Source organism: Netta rufina (genome assembly GCF_964035555.1).
Source record: "Netta rufina genome assembly, chromosome: 25".
NCBI lineage: Eukaryota > Metazoa > Chordata > Aves > Anseriformes > Anatidae > Netta > Netta rufina.
The window spans coordinates 7,297,797-7,316,849 of NC_140149.1; the positions used below are offsets into that span (position 1 = coordinate 7,297,797).

Genomic DNA, 19,053 nt, shown 5'->3' on the forward strand with positions numbered 1-19,053 from the left:
CCATGTTGCACCCATTTAAATCGTTCTTACTAGTGATTTTTCTTCCTAGTTTTATTTTTAATAAAGATTCTTGTTACAAAAATGAGATGTCAGAAAATCTGACACATTGCTATACCATATGCTTAGTGTCTATTTCCAGCAGCAGGTGAGAATCTCAAGATTCAATTCCCACCTGTGCCAAGCCATTTTACACCAATCTGCTCTGTAGGAAAACATGGAATAAAAGAAATAAAATCTGTGGAGGACATGTATATATGTGCACTGCTGTGCAGTTTCAGCATTGTCCTTATAAAAAGGGAGTTCATATATTTCCATCTCCATTGTGATACAATGAGTATCACAACAGGAAAGCATTGCCTAACGCCAACATCACAAAGTCAACTATAAACTTGATCAGACTCAACTATTAACTTCTACAAACTTGGTCAGACTCTCAAAAATAACTTGTCATCTTCCTTCTATAGCTCTGTTTACTTTTACTTTTTTAGTGTTTATACTTCGGAACTTCCATTAAAGAAAAAAAAAAATCTCCTGCAATCACCAGGTGCCAGGAGATGGTGGTTTAAGACATAGCACCTGATGTTGGAAAACTCAAGTCGTAAATGCCAGACTTGATGAGTCTACAAATCTGTCCTTCTTGGAACAAATCTGGGTCTTGAAATCTTAGCATCATTCACCAGAGTCCTATTCCCTGATTTATTCATCACTGAGTCCTTGCCTTGGAGCAGCGTAATGATATTTTCCTTCTGATGTCTAATTGCCAGCTGGAGGGCTGTACAGCCAGTAATATCTTCCACATCCAGCAGAGCACCGGCCTTAATCAAGGTCTTGATAATGGCCATATTGCCCTTGAGGACAGCAAGGTGCAAGGGTGTCCAGCCCACTTTGTTCTTGGCATTGACATCTGCCCTGCACTCCAGCAGGTTGATGACGGTCAGAAAGGAGCCCCGCTGGACTGCAAAGTGTAGGGGGGCCCACTCCGACTTCTCGGCGATGTTGGGGTCTGCCCCACATCTCAGCAGCTCGCAGACCACCGGCTCTTCGCTGTAGCGAGTGGCCAGGTGAAGCGGCGTCCAGTCCATGCTTCCTCTGGCATTCAGCTTGGCGTGGCTGTCCTTCAGCAGGTGGATGATTTCAATGTGCCCTTTGAAAGAAGCCAGGTGCAGCGGGGTCCAGCCTTTGTCTGTCCTCAGCTCCACGTTGGCTCCGTATTTGATGAGCTTCTCGCAGATCAGGTACTTCCCCCTGGCCACGGCCAGGTGCAGGGCACTGTAGTGGTTTTGATCCAGGCTGTTGACGGAGGCCCCATTCTTCAGCAAGTAGTGGACGACCCTGAACTTCCCCCGCTCCACCGCGACATGAAGCGGTGTCCTGTGGTTCTTCTGCTTCTTCTCCAGGTCTGCCCCTTGGCTGGCAAGGAGTTTGACCAAGCTGACGTGCCCAAAGCAAGCTGCCACGTGGAGGGCTGTTTTCCCGTCTACCTCCTGGGTGTTGGAGTCAGCCTGGCGCGACAGCAGCACGCGGGCCACGTTCTCAAAGTTGTTCTGTGATGCCAAGTGCAGGGGGGTCCACCCGTCGTGCTCCTGAGCATTTACCTGCGCCTGGTGGTCTAGCAGTAGGCGGACAATTCTGTCGTCCCCATTCTGAGCTGCAAAGTGAAGAGGCGTCCAACCATCCTCGTCGGGCATGTTGATGTCCGCGTCGTGCTCTATCAGCACCGAGCAGATCTCTGGGGACCTCCTCTGAACAGCCATGATGAGCGGGGTGTAGCCGCAGACTGCCTGGCTGTTCACATCGGCTTTACAGCTCAGGAGAAACTTCACCTTGTCCACGTCTCCCTGGATCACCATGACGTGAAGCAGCGTCAGGCCGTTGTCGTGGACTCTGCAGATCTCCTCGGACAGGACGTCCTCAGGACTTTCGGTCTCACCCCGAGAAGGTGGCACATGGACCTCCTGTTTACCCGTTTCTATAGGCGGGGGAAACAAAACAGCAGGGAGGGAGTGAGACCAAGCGAAGCAGCTTGGTGTGCACAAAATGGGAGGGAAGGACAGCAGGTGAATCTTCATACTATGCGATGAGATAAAAAGCATCTTAGAGATAAGGAACGTGAAGTAAGGCCAGATGGCTACAGGCAGTCTCTTACAAAGCAGAGAGGCCAAGCTCTCCATCATGGGAGCTCTGCTATTTCCTTTATAGTTCCTCTTCCTTAACTTAAAATGAAAAGTCACCCACAAGGAAAACTTCCTAGAGCCACATCTTTATCTCTAGAGAGCAAGGAAATAGGCTATTCTCGTGGATTTCCCCTTCTTTATCTTTGAATTATGAAGAAAAGTTCCCTACTTACCGGCACTTCTGGGGGCTTGGGAGAAGATAAACTCTTCTTTGTCACTCTCATTTTCAGGAAGGGGAAAAGAAAAAGCCGTAAGAGAAAGTTGCCTATTTGCATTATATACTTTTTGTAGATTTCTTCTTTGCTCTAGAATTTCATATTACCATTAATGTGTTTTTTATCAAGTCCTGTGAAAGTCAGCAGAGCAAATCATGACACTAATGGGAATGCAGGAACCTGAAAATGATCTCTGGATATCAGTGAGGTTTTGTCCTTCTCACTCCTCTGCTACCAAACATACCCAAACACTACCTTCTTATTTCAGCACATGCCCATGGCAGCATCTCATTTGGTCATTTGCTTTGTTGTGCAGGGAATCCAGACCCCCCCACCTCCTTGACGTGCTGTGCTGGATGCTCTTGTTTCTTGCTGACTGCACAACTTGGCAAACCCCCAGAACAGCACTAGTCCTCAACTACTAATTCTGCTGAAACCTGATTCTTTATTAGTCACAGAAACACAGGGATTTAATTATTTTTTTTCCTCCCCAAAGGTTATTTAAATTGCAGTGTCCTCCATTTCTTGAAGCTAGAAAATGATCCAGTGAACACATCTGCCAGTGCCATGAGCAGAACCTGAGTGAATCTGTGTTTGCCTGAGCTTCTGTATATGACCGAAGACTCCTTGATAAAACCTCTTCCTCTCAGCAAGCAGAAAGAAGGGTCTTCCTCTTGGACTGTCTATCATTTAGCACACCAGCCAGCTTCCTAAATTATTTATTTTTTTTCCTAAAAGAACTGTGGATGTAACCCTATGCAAACAAACTGGGCAAAGTGTGCCCAGTGATGGGAGAGGAAACCCAGCATTGGGAACTGGTAAGACAAGGGAAAGGAGTCTGGGAAACTTCCCGAGGGTGCTGGAAGGCCTCCAAGGCTCACCTGCTGGCTCCCCGAGATGGCAGGCTTGTGGGACATCTTCCTGACGAGGCGCTCGTTCTCCGGATCTACGACGAGGCTTTGTATCAGGGACAGCAGCATGTCTGTTTCCACAGGGATATCTGCAAAGAGGCCGGGAGCTGCCCACGTGCTCGGAGCCCAGTTGGCACCCAAGGCTGTGGAAGTCCTCCACACAGCCCCCGCACAGGGAGGGGGGAAAAAGGGAGAAAGGGAATGTGTTGACAGCAGATGGGCACCAACCATTTCCACGGCAACAGGCAATTTATCTGGTAATGACTTAAACACAAGCTTATCCCCCTTTGTGAATCCGTGCAGCTGACCTTTCCCTAATCCATGCCACGTTTGGTTACTGCACCTGTAAAGCTCGGCCGCTGCTTTGGGTCCTGGTCCCAGCACCTCTTCATCAAGTCTACCATCTGCTGGCACTCCCCTGGCCAGTCATCGCGGGTGGGCTCCAGGCACGGCCTCTTTCCTGCTGCAACCTTGACTATAATGGCCATCATGTTGGCTCCTGAAAGAGTCACAACGGTGTGTGCTGGGCTTTTCTCCATGAATGTGGCTGCAATAAACATTTCATAAGTGCAGAGCATGTAAGAAGTGCTCTCATATTTACCTGCATAAGGTTTCTTCTGCATAAGCACCTCCCAAATGACGATTCCGAAGCTGCAGGCAACGAGAGATCGTGAGCAATCATTCCCATCGTGTTCTCATTGTGCATGGATATAAAATCCATCTATTGCTTTCATCTTCTTGAGAAATGGAAAAATTTGGAACGGCGTCCTTCAGGATGGAAGAACTAGGATTTCATCCCCCATGCCCCAAAAGGACAATATCTTCTGAATCACTGCATACATCTCTAATGTCTCAGCCGCAGGGCTGGTGCAGTGAATGAGTGACTTACTGCATTTCCCATGAAAGTCAGGCTCTAAGTGCCTTTGGAGTCCATTTTATCCCTATTTTGTCACAGAGTCCCCGACTGTTGCAAGTTCATGTGCCCATGCAAATCCTTTGCTTTTTGTCTCGGGTTGCTGTGTAATGCAGTAACCAAGGAGCTGACAAATTTCCATAATGTACCTTGCATATGTGGGCAGCACAGCAATTTGGCCAAAAGGAAAAAAAGTTACACATCTTTTATCCACCTGCTACTGACCAAAATGAAGCTGAATACCCAAGTAGCCAAGCAATGTTACAGTTGTCTTAAAAATCAAAATAAATCTTAGCAGTGACGCCGCCTACTCCGCGCTCTAATCCTACTCCTTGCCCATAACAGCTCCCAGCAGCCTAGCAGGGTGTGAGGGAACCTAAGGAAAGGTAGTCTGCAGCTCGTATGGGACCAGGAGAGGCTCCTGGTTGGGACCAGCTGGTTATCCACACACCAACCTCTGCTCTCTTTCTCCACCTCTGAGGTCAGAGCAGCACACGTTACTTCCAGTGCTCCCAGCACGTTCCCACCAAGGATATTTGCAAGGCAGAGAGACGGGGCAATAAAATGAGGCAATGCCACAGTCTCTCTTCCTCTGTGCAAGAGCCAGGTGGCAACCCCGTCTCACCTGTGTGCAGAAAGGCAGCCCTTACCTGTACACATCGTATTTGATTCCTGGGGGCTTGGTGTTCTGGAGGAACATTTCGGGGGGGATGTAGCTCAAAGTGCCTCTCAGAGCAGAGCTTTCAATGTATTGCATTCGGCTCGACTGCTCCATCCATTTGGAGAGCCCGAAGTCTGAGATCTGCAAGCAGAGACAATGAGAGCCCCCCTGCCTCTAGCACTCACACGCCTTTCCTTGGTTTAGCTGGGAGCTAAATATCTCTCCATCCTTCAGAATCAGGAGCGTGAGGAGGCACCTAGCAGCTGAAACATGATAGGACTCTGGTAAAACTGAAGCCAGTGCTTTCCTCTGAGTCCAACAGAGCAGCATTTGCCCCCAAGCTAGACCCCAAAATTCTCCCTTCTGGCACAGATTGCCTGGAGTATTCCACACTATTTATTTACCAGCTGTTTCCTACAAGCCCCAGTGGCCAACTGCTCACTGAGTGTTCCTGAAGACCCCACCTCATTAGGATCCTGGACTCAAAACAAGTAATACACACTACTACTAAGCGAAATAACCTGTCCCTAAAAACATGAAGGTCATACCTTGACATGCATATTGCCGTCTAGGAGAATGTTCCCTGGCTTTAGATCTAGGTGAAGCAAAGGAGGTGTCATGCTGTGCAGGAAATTCATAGCCAAGCCCATCTCGTGGATAACCCGGAATTTGAGCTGCCAGGACATTTTGTGAGTGGGGAGAATTTTTTCCAAGGACCCTCTGGCCATATATTCCATCACTATGCCCAAAGGGCTGTTGCAGACCCCATAGATAGTGACAATGTGCTGGAATTTGATTTTCTCCATCTTGGTGGCCTCTTCCATTAGGCAGTTCACACTGTTTCTGGAAAAAAAAATAAATAAAAATAAAAATAAAATAAAATAAAATAAAATAAAATAAAATAAAATAAAATAAAATAAAATAAAATAAAATAAAATAAAATAAAATAAAATAAAATAAAATAATAAAATGAACCAAGAGTTGTCATCAGTGCTGATCCACAGGCAGTTACTGAGTGACTGTATAGCTTAGGGGTTTCCAGCCTTTCCAAGCAGCTCTGCAAACCCCAGCAAGATTCATTGCCACAAATCAAAAGCATGAGGTGATAGGACTTTACAAAATGACCTGAGGATTTTGTGGGCAAATTCAACCACCAGCCTCCTAGAGAATCCTCGTCCATCTGTTTATTTTCACACCTTGGTGCATTCCCCAAGTGCCACTTCCCTGCGAGCATGCCATGGGCAGCAGCAGGGTGCTCCCTGCCTTTTCCATGCCCCCTGTCCCCAGGGCACGCACGAACCTGCAGGGACCTGCCCATGGCTAAGCTCTGCCTGCAGCTTTGGTCCCGGGGCAGTCTAGACATGTCTGCCCGTTGTTGCCAGCTTTGCCAGACCTGTTCCACTAAATCTTTGCATTTCCCAACTTGTTGAACAAGCTCAGAGTACGCTGACAGCAGCCAGGCAATAAAAGTGCCAAACCTGCACTCATAAAGCACACCTGGGAATGGATCTGGGCTTGCAACTACATTATGCCAAGACACTAATGTGTCTAAACTTAGTTCAGCTAAGCAAATCCCTCTGCCAGACTTCCTCCAGCAGGCTCCCCCCGGTTAAACACAGCTCTGGAGGAGTTGTCTCGGGTATTTTGCTTCCCACGGAGGAAGAGAGGCTTACCCCAGTAACCTGCAGCACAGAGTGCTGCCTCTTGGTGCTTGTCCCTCCCAAAGAAAGAAGTGACTCGAGTGGCCTCCAGTTCCCTTCCTAGGACAGGACCAGGGCTGGGCACTGCAGGAAGGAGGACGCTGGAGCCCCAAGAAATGAGGCTTGTCAGGGAGGAGAGCAAGAGCCCCGAAGCAATCCTATAAGATTCCAAGTGCTTTAACTGTGTTGGAAACCTGTGATTGCATCTGTGGCTATATTTTTTTTTCTATGTGTTCCTTGGGATTTTTTTTCTTTTTCTCCCTAAAAATTGTCATCCCCAGCAGATCTGCAGACTAAAACCTTTGCAGCTGACAAGGGTTGAAGCAAGAGCTCCTTTCAGACACCCCCTACCCTTCCAGGTGATGCACAGGTTCAGCTGCACCCGCCGAGCTCCTGCCCTCCTGGCATGCCCATGCCCACAGGGATCCCTTGCATCATCCCACTGATCCACTGAATGACATCCCACAGACTTTCAGGGCTGAGGGACTGATGCTGGTCCTTCCAGCCCTCCTGGAAAGGAAGGAATTGGGGCAGAGCCATGGCATAGGACAGCATGCTCTTGCCTTGTAATCCAGAGCTTGTGGGGGTGACAGAAGTATAACGTTAGCCAGAGCAGCCCCAAGGCTGCTTGCCATATATAAGGGGAAGAAGGCCTTTGAGAAACCTACGTTAGAGTGCAAAGTTGTTTTAAGGACAAAATAGCATAACCCCAATCCCTAGGAGACCCGTACAATAACTCATAAAGTCACATACACTCCCAGATACTTTTCCCAAACTCAGATTTTCAGATTTGGTTTTTCAGATCCTGGTGACTGCAGAAATGTTTTTAAAAATCAGTGAACATTTCTGCTTGCATTCAACAATTCTTCTGGAATATCTACTAGCATTTGAGATAATCCATGAAACCCACAAGACGAAACTCATTAGAAGGGTACACACAGATGTAAAACTGATTGACTGGACACACTTCTTCCCCAGAAGAGAAAGTGCAAAATGTAACATCTGAGGAACGCAAGCCTTGCAAACTAAAGGGGACAATCATACAATCTATGATCCCATTAATCACTGCCCAGATGAAACCAACTGTTGTCAGTAACATTATAAGAAAGTCCTATTGCTATGTGATTTTTAACCAGACGGGATCCTTCCAGCTTGAATAGATCAGAATTTTAGATAAATAACTTCATTGGCTCAGCAAGCCCAGCCAAAAAAGCTGGAAATTCTCTGTCCCTGGGCTTTAAATCTAGAAACTTTACTAATTTAGTTTAAAAGCTACTCCTAATTCCCAGATTTCAATGTTGTCAGAAATAAGCTCTCCTTTCCTCTTGCACGTGCACATATATGCATAGGAAAGCGAGGCAGACCTCCAGGTCACTGGTGCTTGTCCAAAACCTCTGGAGTGCCCCTTTGGACACCTCCACCAGTTTTAGCCCCACATCGCCACAGATCTGTCCTTGGTGGCACGACCAGGAGAAGCTGGAAGAGAGCTGGTGGTTACCTCTCTGCGCTGGAGTCCTGCAGCAGGTACGGGGAGCATTTCACCGCATAGACCGTCCTCCACCTCCTGTGCTTGACTTGGTACACGCACCCAAAGCCTCCACTGGCCACCTTAATCCAGTCCTCTTCGAAATCCTCCTTGCTGAAGATGGTCAAGCTGCCCAGTTGTGGGTCTGCCTCTGCAGTCATGACAGACAAGGCAGCCTGGCTGGCTGCCTCCTGCTCGGGTGCTCTCGGGGAAGAACCAAGGAGCTCCTCTGCTCCCGATTTGCATGGGGAGGTGGGGAGTTGCCCAAAATGAGCCATGTTACTCACTGCCAAGAGGTGGATCCCGAAGCATCACGCTCGCCCCATGCAAGGAGCTGCAGTGCTGCAGTGCCTGGAGCCTCGCTGGGCACAAATCCCCATCCTGTCCCACATCAAGCAGTGCTTACACCAAGCCAAGGCCTTTTCGTCTTCAGTCTGTGTCCTGCCAGCAGGCAGGCTGGGGTGCAGCAGCAGCTGGGAGGGGTCAGACCCCAACTGGCCAAAGGGGTATTCCACACCATAGGGCGTCATGCTGAATAATTATATGGGGGGTGGTTGGGGTGGGGGGACCGGCTGCTTGGGGATAAGCTGGGCATCAGTCAGCGGGTGGTGAGCATTTGTGTTGTGCATCACTTGTTTTGTGCATGTTGTTATTAGTAGCACTCTTATCATTGTTATTATTTTCCTTTATTTTCTGTCCTAGTGGACTGTCTTTATCTCAACACAGGCTTCATTTTTCTGATTCTTTCCCCCCTCCCGGAGAGGGGAGGGTAAGGGGGTGGCTGTGTGGTGCTGAGGTCAAACCAGCTCCCCCCCAGATAACTCTGACCCCCTGCACCATAACCATGTTACCACAGGGTGCCTGCTGAGCACCACCCCGACAGTTCCCTGCCTGTTCCAGAGGCAGCCGCTGCCCCCCTGGGCCCTGGTCCCACTACAGAAGACCCCCATGTGTCCCCCGCTTTGTCCCCGGCCACACTTGGGTGCTGTGCCCAGCTCCTGAGCCACGATCAGCCTCTCTCCGTGTTCCTGAGAAGCTGCCGTGCTTCAGACAGGGATGTGTTGTGGGTGCACGTCGGTGCTAAAAGCAGCATGGCTTTCTGTGTCGCTGCTCCGCTCCCTGCTGCTTGTGCAGAGCCGGATGTAGGGAGGAGGGCAGCCCTTCGGCTAAACTGCAGGGCTGGGGCGCAGGAGAGCCAAACACTTTGAGCTATGATGCACACAGGCTTTTAGTTTGCTTTATGCCTTGAAAGCTGTAAAGAGGGTTTAATGACACTCGTCTGGGGCATAAATGGCATTAACAACCTAGCACAGGGGCTGTGTAGGTAAGGCACTGTTGAATACAATGTGGTGCTGATTTCCTTAGCACTGCTGCTGTGCAAATAATAATTAGTGTTTCTGCAGGGTAGTTGTCACTGGGTTTTGACCTAGAATTTGTAGCTACATAGCAGATCCGCAGAGATTCTTGTAGCGAAATGGACCCAGGTAGAAGTGTGAGTTACTCCTCTACTGCATTTGACACAGGTGCTCTGGCAACAGCCCCTTTGCTGCCTGCATCCTGGCCCCAGGAGTAAAGAAACCTTAGGATGTAGAAGGTGAATGGGGTATTTTTTATGTGCTCTGAAACGCAGGCTTACAGACAAAGCTTTTGTGTGCTGAACTTTTTTCCCATTATGTAGATTTTACTAACAGGAGGATACTGGAAACTTGCTTCCACCAAAAGCAAGAGAACACCAGCACGAGTACAGGCGAAGAGAAAGGGGACCCAGCTCCTGAGACGTGAGAAAAGCCGCTAAGCTGAGCTGCTGAGCTGGATCTCTGAAGCTCTTGGTTCCTCTCCCTGTTCCCAGCCACTAACCTTGAGTTTTGTTATTTTCTTAACAAGCTGGTCTGCCCGCTGGCATGGCTCTAGTCTAGTGCTTTATTTTAGGTAGATCCCTGCACCCTGACAACTCTTCAATTTCTGTGAACAGACTGCGTGCTGGTGCTTGCACATATGGCATTGTAAGCTTTGCTCTCCCTTTTAGCTGAGCTGCTCCTACAGCCCTCTCTATGCTGCAGCTTGTGGATCAGCTCACAATGAAGGGAAGAAAGGCAGGAGAGATGTGCTTAAGGCAGAGGCTGGAGAGCTTGCTCCCTGGGTCTGCAGAAGCTCTACAAAAGCAATACAGTGTGCAATGCAAAATCAGCTGCTTTTCTGATCATTGTAGCTGTGCTGTGGGATCTGCAGAAGTCAGCTGCTCCTAGTTCACAGGCCACGGATTTCTCCAAACCGTGGACAACCTGGGCTTTTGGTTTTCTGTCTGTGATGCAGCCAAAGGCTGATGAAAGCACTGCCCAGGACAGCAAAGCCAGTCAGGGACCCCAGCAGAATGGGCACCAGCACGGCAGAATCGGGACCTGGAAATAAAGTAATCGAGCTGTGAACAGCGTTAAGGAGATAAGTAAGAAGAAAGAGGAGGCTAAAACCTCATCCATCCTCATAGCGCATCAAGCACGTAGGGCTGTTTCTACCACAGAGCAGTCTGGACGGGTAGTTCCCCTTCTAACACACTTTGCCTTCAGATCTCACAGTACATACTCTTTGCATAAGAACATCAGTCACAAAAGTTAAGTGACTCTCAGAGATGGTGCCAGTGATTTAAGTAGTCTGTCATGCTCGTGACATGCTGGATTGACTCTCTCCCCTTTCTAACTGCTGGACAACATCTGATTAACTAAACCAGCTGATGTATTTCATCTGTGGATAGAAAGAAAATGAAAATGCTCCTGACTGGTGACCAGCCTTATTCTGCTATCATTTTTCTTACAGCAGGCAGTCACACTGAGCAGAGACTTCTGCAAGAGAGCCAGAGAGGGATGCAAATCAGGGACCCACCTTGCACAGGCTTATAGAGAAACCTGTCCTTGAGTCGCAGAACTGGACCAAACGAGATCAGGTTGCGCGGCTGCCCAGGGCTGTTCCTGTCACCTGGCTGGGGAAGCGGCTCCACACTGTCAATGCAGCCCTGGGGAAGATAGGTGGAAGGCTCTGAACGTGTCCCAGATGTGGCATCCCAAACCCTGCACCAGTGGCTCTGCTCTGTCCCAGCAGCTGGAGCCATCCCCTGTGCTCGGGCTCCGTCCAGCTCTGCTGCTGCTCCAAGGATGATTCACCCAATGCTTGGACCTGGCCCTGTGTCAGTGTCTATTCCATAATTCCTTTTCCCTAGTGATTAACTTGCTTGTTAATATACTTCTCATCTGGATTACTCAAGGCAAAGATAAATTATTTCTGGAGCTTTATAGCCTACCTTCAAGACTCTTTACATCGACTGCACTTGCTGGAAGCACCAAATCTTTCCAAAAGATCCTGAGGCCAGTGAGGGCGGACCCTGCCCACGTACCTGTTCACAGCCCGGTTTGCCGTGCAGACACACACTGAGCTCGCAGTGCAAATAGGCCACCGAGTGATTCAGCATCTGGAACAGCTGGATGGTGAAGCTGGCAGCTCTGGGCTCGCTGCTCTGCAGCAGCTGGATGTGTCTGCATTCAGGTAGCAGCCTGGCAAGGACAAATGGAAGCAGCTTCAACTTCCAGCACTCCCTGTGTAAGGGCAGGGAGGAGGGAGATGTGCTGGCACTGCTCTGCACAAGGTCTGGGGCAGGTGTCTGTAGCTGCAGGCAGAGTCAAACAGAAATCCAGCAGACCTCAGCACCCCAGCCTGGACGTGTACCTGCTGTGGAGGGCAGCACCCTGGAATAGCAGAACTGTTTCTTGGAGGGTTATCATGCTAAACCATTGCAAAGGCTGCTGTGATGTGATGACCCTTCCCTGATCCAGACATCTCCAGAGGCAGTGTAGAGGTGACTTCCCCTTATCCAGCACAGGTAAATCTGAAATCCCTTTTTACTGATGGCAATGACATGTAGCACTTGCAGCACACATTTCATGCCCTGGTGGCTTTATAAACATGAACCAATGAATCCTCCAACACCCCTGTGCTCAACCCAGTCAGCTATAGCCATGAACATCACGTGGAAGTGCATAAAAAAAAAAAGCTCATTGCATAAAATAACAGGTGAAGGGAGGAGAGCCCCATGCCTCACGGAGCCCTTGGTGCTGACAGCAAGGGGAGCAGAGCACTCCTGGGCTCATTCCCACCACTTTCATCTCGCTCAGCACCAAAGAGACTGGGCTGAAGCCCTGGGACAGGAGCAGAGGGGTGTCCCCTGGCCATCCCCATGCTGTACCTGGGGAGGAGGCAGCACACGGCGCCGGGGCCCCCCGGGCTGCTGGAGGGTGTCACGCAGCAGGAACGGACCCGCAGCACGGGCTGGCTGCTGCTGCTCCGCACGGCCAGGGAGGCCAGGAAGGTGTCCTGGGGAAGCGCTGAGCCCTGCAGCTCCGGGCTCACTTCTGCCACAGGGCGCAGGCTCATTTGCACCGTGTAGTTGCCAGAGCCACAGGCCTCGTCGCTGACAACTGCGATCCTGCAGGGAAAGAAGGAAACAAGCTGAAGCCCAGCCTGGCTCTGCATTAAGATCAGGTCCCTCGGTGGAACCAAGCAGATCGGTGAGCTCAGTGTGCAAACAGTGCTAGCAGATGCTCCCACTTGTGAATCTGCACGTAGAATTGTTTTGGGAGAAGAGGCAGAGAGTCAAAGGCTACTGTGAAAAAGAAAGTGAGGTCCAAAGGACAGCATTAATATCTGAAACAGGAAAAGATTTTTTCCTGTAAGCTGTGAGGTCACTGCAGACTGAACTGAATGCTTTGGAAACAACAATACATCATACCCGTGATGCTGAGCTCATGGAGCAATTTGGCTATTAACCCCCCCACACCCCGTAAATCACACAGCCTGAACACCAACTCGCTGTGACAATTACCCGCTGAGAACGGCACCGTCCTGCTGCAAAACCCTCCTCTGCCGGGACTCACTCAGCAGCACCCTGGGCTCCGAACCTAGGGGTGTTAGGGCAGGTTCTGAGCCTGTGGGGGCTCTGTGGGTCACCCAGTGTGGTCCAGCCTCCTCCTCGGCATCCTCCTCGGCCTCCGTGCCCGTGGCACCCAGCTGGGGATCGCTCACCGCTGTGCGTGCTGCCATGGCCCCCGCAGGACGCGAGGGGATCTCTGTGATAGGAGGCAGTGGGCTCAGGTCTCTGGTTAGGAGTGTCTCAGCATCATCATCAGCTGCTTTGTTTGAGGCAGCTGGCTCACTGGTAACCTTACTCGCAGGTACAGAAAGTGATTTTGCTGTAGATGGCCCCGTGGGCTGCCCAGCAGCGTGCTGGCTGGAGTGGAGAGCGTCCTGCTCCATGCTGGCTTCCCTGGGCACCTTCTCCTCCCGTGCCTGAGGTGCTGAGGACGTGGCTACTTGGCTGAGCTCCTGGCTGGCAGTGGCTGTGTCCCCTTCCAGAAACACATCCTCACTCTTTGCCCCTGATGCAGGGACCTTAGCTGAGCTGTTCATTACAGCCATTGTAGGAAACACCACGTTTGGGTCAGATTGGAGAGCTGATGTTGGCAGGAAAAACACTTTTTTTTGGGTAACTGAAGTGGTGATATAATCATTCTTAGCTGCAGAGAGAGAAGTCACCGCTAATGGAGACGACAAGGTGGTCTGTGTTAATTTAGGCTTGCTCTCAAGAGCAATCACAGGCTCTGCAGCCGCAGACGGCTGTGCTGGAGCTACACCAGCCTGGCTGCCAAGAGCTGCTGCAGGGGGCTGCTCTGCCTTTGTGCTAAACACGGCCGGCAGGGACGTGCTGGTTCCCAAGAATCCCCGTTTTCTTGGGCTTGTGCCTTCGGTTGGTTTCCCATTTTCTCCCACATTGGCCGGTGAGGACAATGCAGAAGGTGTTTGACTGCTTTGGTCACGTTTCGCAGCGGATGGCAGGGGAACTCGCACAGACACCGGTGAGGGCAGGCTCACAGGGGACATGCTGTACATCCTCGGGGGGGTGCTGGTCACCAGCAGTTTCCCAGAAGCTGCTGTTTTGACTTTCGCTGCCAGCAGGGTATGTGCTGGTACTGGCGTTGGGGTCTCCATCCTGACAATGGGCTTGGGCACGATGGTAATAAATTCCAAGTGCGTGGTGAGATCAGGTTTTATAGAGGTGGGGGGGACTGATGCTGCTTTAGCATGCAAAGTGACTCCAGAAGAAGCAGTGCTGTCCGCTGCTGAGCTTCTGCCATCATTTCCAGCTAGAAATGCTGAGAAAGCCGACACGGTGCTGGGTACAAATGGAACTTGTGATGGCAGCCTTCGGAGCGACTTGGTGCTTGGCTGACTTTGTGATGTGGACGGCAAAAGCACAATGCTTGGGGACATCTTTAATGGATATTTTACAGTTCCAGCTGAGCTCAAACACTCTGTGCACTGCGCTCGGGCAGAGGAAGATGGGCTCACTGAGCCCCGGCCACGGGTGGTGGTCTGTAGCGCCAGTCCTGTACTGCGCTGCCCCTGATCCCCAGCCCCTGCAACAGTAAATGGAGGCTGAGCTGGCCTCGGAAGACCAGTGAGCCCCACTGCTGACAGCAAAGGGGTTACAGAAGAAGAAAGAGGTTTTTCAGCTTTTAAAAATCCTGTGGGGGCTGTAGGGCTATGCTGTGCAGGCACCAGTACTGGTGGAGGCTTGGTTGCCGTACCACCAGGGAAAGGCACCCCAGACCCTGGGGAAGGGGCAGGCGCTGCCTGCAGCCCCTCGGGCAGCTCCTGCGGGTGAGCAGCCTGTGCTGCTGTGCTCGTCCTCAGCTGCAGGTCCAGAAAGTGATCTGCTGCTGGGGCAGTGGCTTGAAAGGAACTAGGGGTGGCCACGTAACTCGCAGTAGTCAGCACTGGCTGAGAAGTTACTTTTGCTTTCTCTGCTTGCTGGTCAGAAGCAGTGGAAAGAGTAGTCTGAGGTCTCAGAGACTCACTAGTGGGATACGAGGAGCTGGTTTTCTCTGGGATATCACGGCTGTGTCCATTGGTAACCATGGTCAGACCTTGCTTGTTTGTGAATAAGTGGGCACTTCTGTGGTCATCTTCACCCTGAGGAGAGGGCACCATCTGTAAGTCTGCTCTGTCCGTGGGAAAAAGGATAAAAACAGGCTTAACCAGAATTAAGCTAGAAGGACTCCCATTTTGCAAGTTTGCAAGATCTACTAACGAAGAATTTGATGCTGCCAGGATTTGCTGAACAGAAACCAGAGTCCCAACACTGATATTAGGGAAACTTGCAGGGAAAGGGGTCTCTTGCATGGGAAGCAGGCATATCATGCCATCAGTATTCTTAAGCAGAAAGGACAAATACAGGGATGATGGGAACATTTTGGGGTGATCAGTTCTGAAAATGCTGAGGTTTTTGGTAGCTGCATCATGCGATGCACCAAACTGTTGCAGCAGTGCTTGGGCCAGATGTGCCGGGATCTCAGAAACAACAGGCACTGCCAGCTCAGGACGTGCTGTTGTTGTGCTGGACTGGCTTTCCTGTGCGTGGGGTGGGTGCAAGCTGGCAACAAAAGCTTCCAGGCTGCCAGCTTGCTGGATCGGGGAGGCTGAAGGGGCAGAGCTGTCACGAGAAGCTTTTTCGTTCTCCTCATGCAGTCCAGAGGGGCTGGAGACCACGCTGGCTTGTGGAGTCAGTGGAGAACCACTCTTATCTATCTGATGTGGAAGACTTTTCTGTCCCTTGGAATCTTCCACCGTGCTCATCTGTGGCATCACAGCAAATGCTTCCTGAGGTCCAGGATGGGCTGAAACACCTTGAACCTGAGACCCAGAACCAGCAGTTGAAGTCAGTACGTGGAGTCCTCTCGCAGCAGAGGTGGGGACACCCATCGGCTGCAATCCAGCATAAGGAGGAACAGATGTAGCTTGTGGCTGAAGTGCTGCGTGAACAGCAGCAGGAGTGCTTAAAGGTGGAAGGGCTGCCTTCTCAAAGGTAGATGCACTTGGGAGGGGTGGAAATGTGGCTCCTTTTAGCTCTCTAGTAGTTTGGGAGAGGTTTACCGTGGAGATTTGTGACTGCCCTAATGAAGGTGAATTAGAAGAAGCCCGGGGGCTCTCAGAGGATGTGGATTTTTCAGGCTTACTTGTCATCATCTGGTGATCAGCATCTCTTTGTAAAACTAGGACTGTGCTTTCCTGAGTGCTCCTGTTAGTGTCATGTGAAGCATGGTGCTTAGTACAGTTGAGAGTCTGGGACAACAGGAGAGGCTGTGGTCTACTAGCTACATTAACAGCCCCTTGAAATGGAGGTGGAATCAAATCATCATGACCTAGAACTTCAGGATGCATTGGTAATGAAGAAGAGTGCCCAGTGCCTTGCAGGAGCTGCTGAAGAGCAGGCAACACAGTTGTGTGTCTAGAGCCCTTTATTACAGCTGTTACTGAGTTTCTGTCTTCACTGCCTGCTGGTTCTTGGTTAAGAGATAAAAGAGGGGGAAACTGAACAGCAGTTGTTTGCATGGCTCTGAAATAGGCGGCATCAAGGCCAACCGAAGCTGGCTTTTGTGCGATTACAGAAGTAGTAAGTTGAGCATCCACACTCTTGACGTATGCAGGTGTCACAGCAGCTCTGCTGTCAGGCTCGACTTGGGGACTTGCATCCTTTGGCCTTTTTGTAGTGGGGGGTGCTAGTGTTGGTAACTGGCCCACCCCTGCATTTACAAGAGCCATCTTAACGCTGGTGGGAAACAGATATGCTGCTGTTTCTTTTCTTGGAGGATGGAAATTTACCGTTGAAGTCAGAAGAGAAATTTTAGGACTTGACACCTCCCTCTGCTTGAGAACAGGAATGGGAGAGACAACTGCAACCCTCCGAGAGTCTTGGTGCACCCCCACAGTGGGAGTGGGCTGGGGCAGCCCAGTACTGCTGGTCGGGCTGAGAGCAGCCTCAGGGACAGTTTGAGCTCTGCCTGGCACTGACCTCTCTGACTGCTCTGGATGGGTGGTGGCCTGTGATCCTTGTGCAGAGGAGGGGACACTTACATTACTCAGGAGATTGTTAGGAAATGCATCTCCATCCTGGAGTTTTAAAGCAGGTAGTCGATCAGACCCCTCCAAGTTTCTAACCACCTCCTTAGGCAGCGTGGCTGTTGCTCTTGGAGCTCTCTCTGTGTGGACAGCAATGAAGTCAGCTGTCATTTCACTGGTAGGATCAACTGCTGCAGTCTGGAAGTGGAAGGTCACCTCCTGCGAGTCAGCTCCTGTAACGGGTTGCTCCTCGCTGGGCACTGGGCTGCTCTTGGCTGTCAGCTGGGCTCCTCCAGCAGAGCCCAGGCCTGGTGCTCCACTGATGTGGGGCTCGTCTCTGGAGGCACCTGATGAACAGAAAGCAAACTTTTGTCTATTTCCTTGTAGGTGAGCTTTTCACAGTTTGCAGCAGGCTGAGAGGGAAGGAGAATGTTTCAGGAGGAGGACAGGCAGCTCTAGCACTGCTGTTCTTACAGGCATTACAGAGAACGAAGCCCCCAGGTTGCCCAGGAACAGGCTGGTAGCTCTTCAACAGCATCAAAAAAATCCATGTCTATGCGACTGAGCGTACCTGCCTGGCCCCCCCGTACCCCAGTCCTGTGATGAGTTTCCCCATTCACAGTGGCTGACCAGGCTGTACCAAGCTGTTTCGTTTTGAAAAAGTGACACAGAGCTTAGTAAGTGTGCTACCTTTAGCTTTTCACATCCAGAGCAGACACTTTGTCATTTTAGAGGCAGACCTAGGATTTTAAATGCTATTGTTTAGTCCACACATTTAATTTTTTTTCTCCTCACATTCAGAAGGTTGACATTTGCAAGGATGCTTTCAAAGCCATGGACTAAAATATTAATGTACTTTCCTCCCCCAAAACTTTAAGCATTTTCCCTTAGGCACCTGCCAGCGACTGCATGCATCTAAAAACTAATATGTGATTATGCATTTAAGTGCTATGCATTTAAATTGTGTTTTTGACAAAGCCAAAGCAGAGGCTGAGCAGCTTCATTTCAGATAAAAGCCCTGGGGTTGGTGCCCAAGTGCAATGCCTTGAGAGGAAATGATGACTTCCCTGTGGTCACCTGCAGAACCAGTAGTACTTTGGTAATAATGAGCAGGCAAAGGCAATATAAGGGAACCCAAGGAGCTGAAATATCGCTAAAAAAAAAAAAAAAAAAAAAAAAAAAAAAAAAAAAAGGAAGTTAAAGGATGATGGATACTGGGATATTAAGCTTACAAAATATTTTGAATTGTGATTTCGCATAAACAGGCAGAATTCCTGTTGTATTTAGCCCCAGCTCAGCAAAGCAACATAAGTGATCTGCCTAGAGATTAGAGATATGCATGCACTTAAATGCTTTACCGAATCAAGGTCTCAGATTAAAAAAGTGCTATAAATATACATAAATATACCTTGCAATGGGACAAGTTAATTTAAAAACAAGACAAATAGAATTACAAATTTGGTGGAAAATTCCTTGAACGCCCACTCCTAAGTTTATCTTTACTGAAGAAACTACTCTGCCTGAAGACACAAGGCTGCTTTCAAGAGCCAAGTTTAATTTATGCACCCTTGCAGTGTATGCTCAGAGGCTCACAATAAGAGGTAGAAAGTGAAGACTGAGTGGTGCCCTGCTATGAGTGACAGTAACCCTAGGAAGTTGCTTGAGGCACGACAACATTACAAACTGCTTTCAAACTGTCAGAAATGTTTGGCCAGCCAGCTGTACCCAAAGAAAATGCAGAACAGTGCACTACTGTACAGTGAACAGGCAAGACCCCACTTAATGTAATGAACAATGATGCCTGGAAATATATTTTTTAACCTAGGCTGCAGCAGATGTGAGTTTAGCCCCCAGTTCTGCTATTGACCAGCTCTATGAGAAGTGACTGTTTGGCTCTGCTTTCCTCCACACCCTTCAGGGAAGGGACCCTCTCCCAGGTCAGATTCATATCACAGCTGTGCCCTGATCCCAACACTCCCACAGCAGAAACCATTCAAACAAAATCTTGAGCCTT

General features: G+C 49.9%; 1 protein-coding gene across 1 annotated transcript; it reads right to left on the reverse strand.

Annotated features, from left to right (window-relative positions):
- Positions 1–620: 620 nt before the first annotated feature.
- On the reverse strand, positions 621–13,559 carry ANKK1 (ankyrin repeat and kinase domain containing 1; the record flags this gene model as incomplete). The annotated part of the gene is made up of 13 exons (XM_084301642.1): positions 621–1,969; positions 2,348–2,393; positions 3,271–3,389; positions 3,644–3,799; positions 3,902–3,951; positions 4,864–5,015; positions 5,423–5,717; positions 8,073–8,328; positions 10,977–11,106; positions 11,485–11,641; positions 12,331–12,570; positions 12,967–13,042; positions 13,310–13,559. The coding sequence occupies 13 exons, from the start codon at positions 13,557–13,559 to the stop codon at positions 621–623; spliced, it is 3,276 nt and encodes a 1,091-aa protein (XP_084157768.1).
- Positions 13,560–19,053: the final 5,494 nt, after the last annotated feature.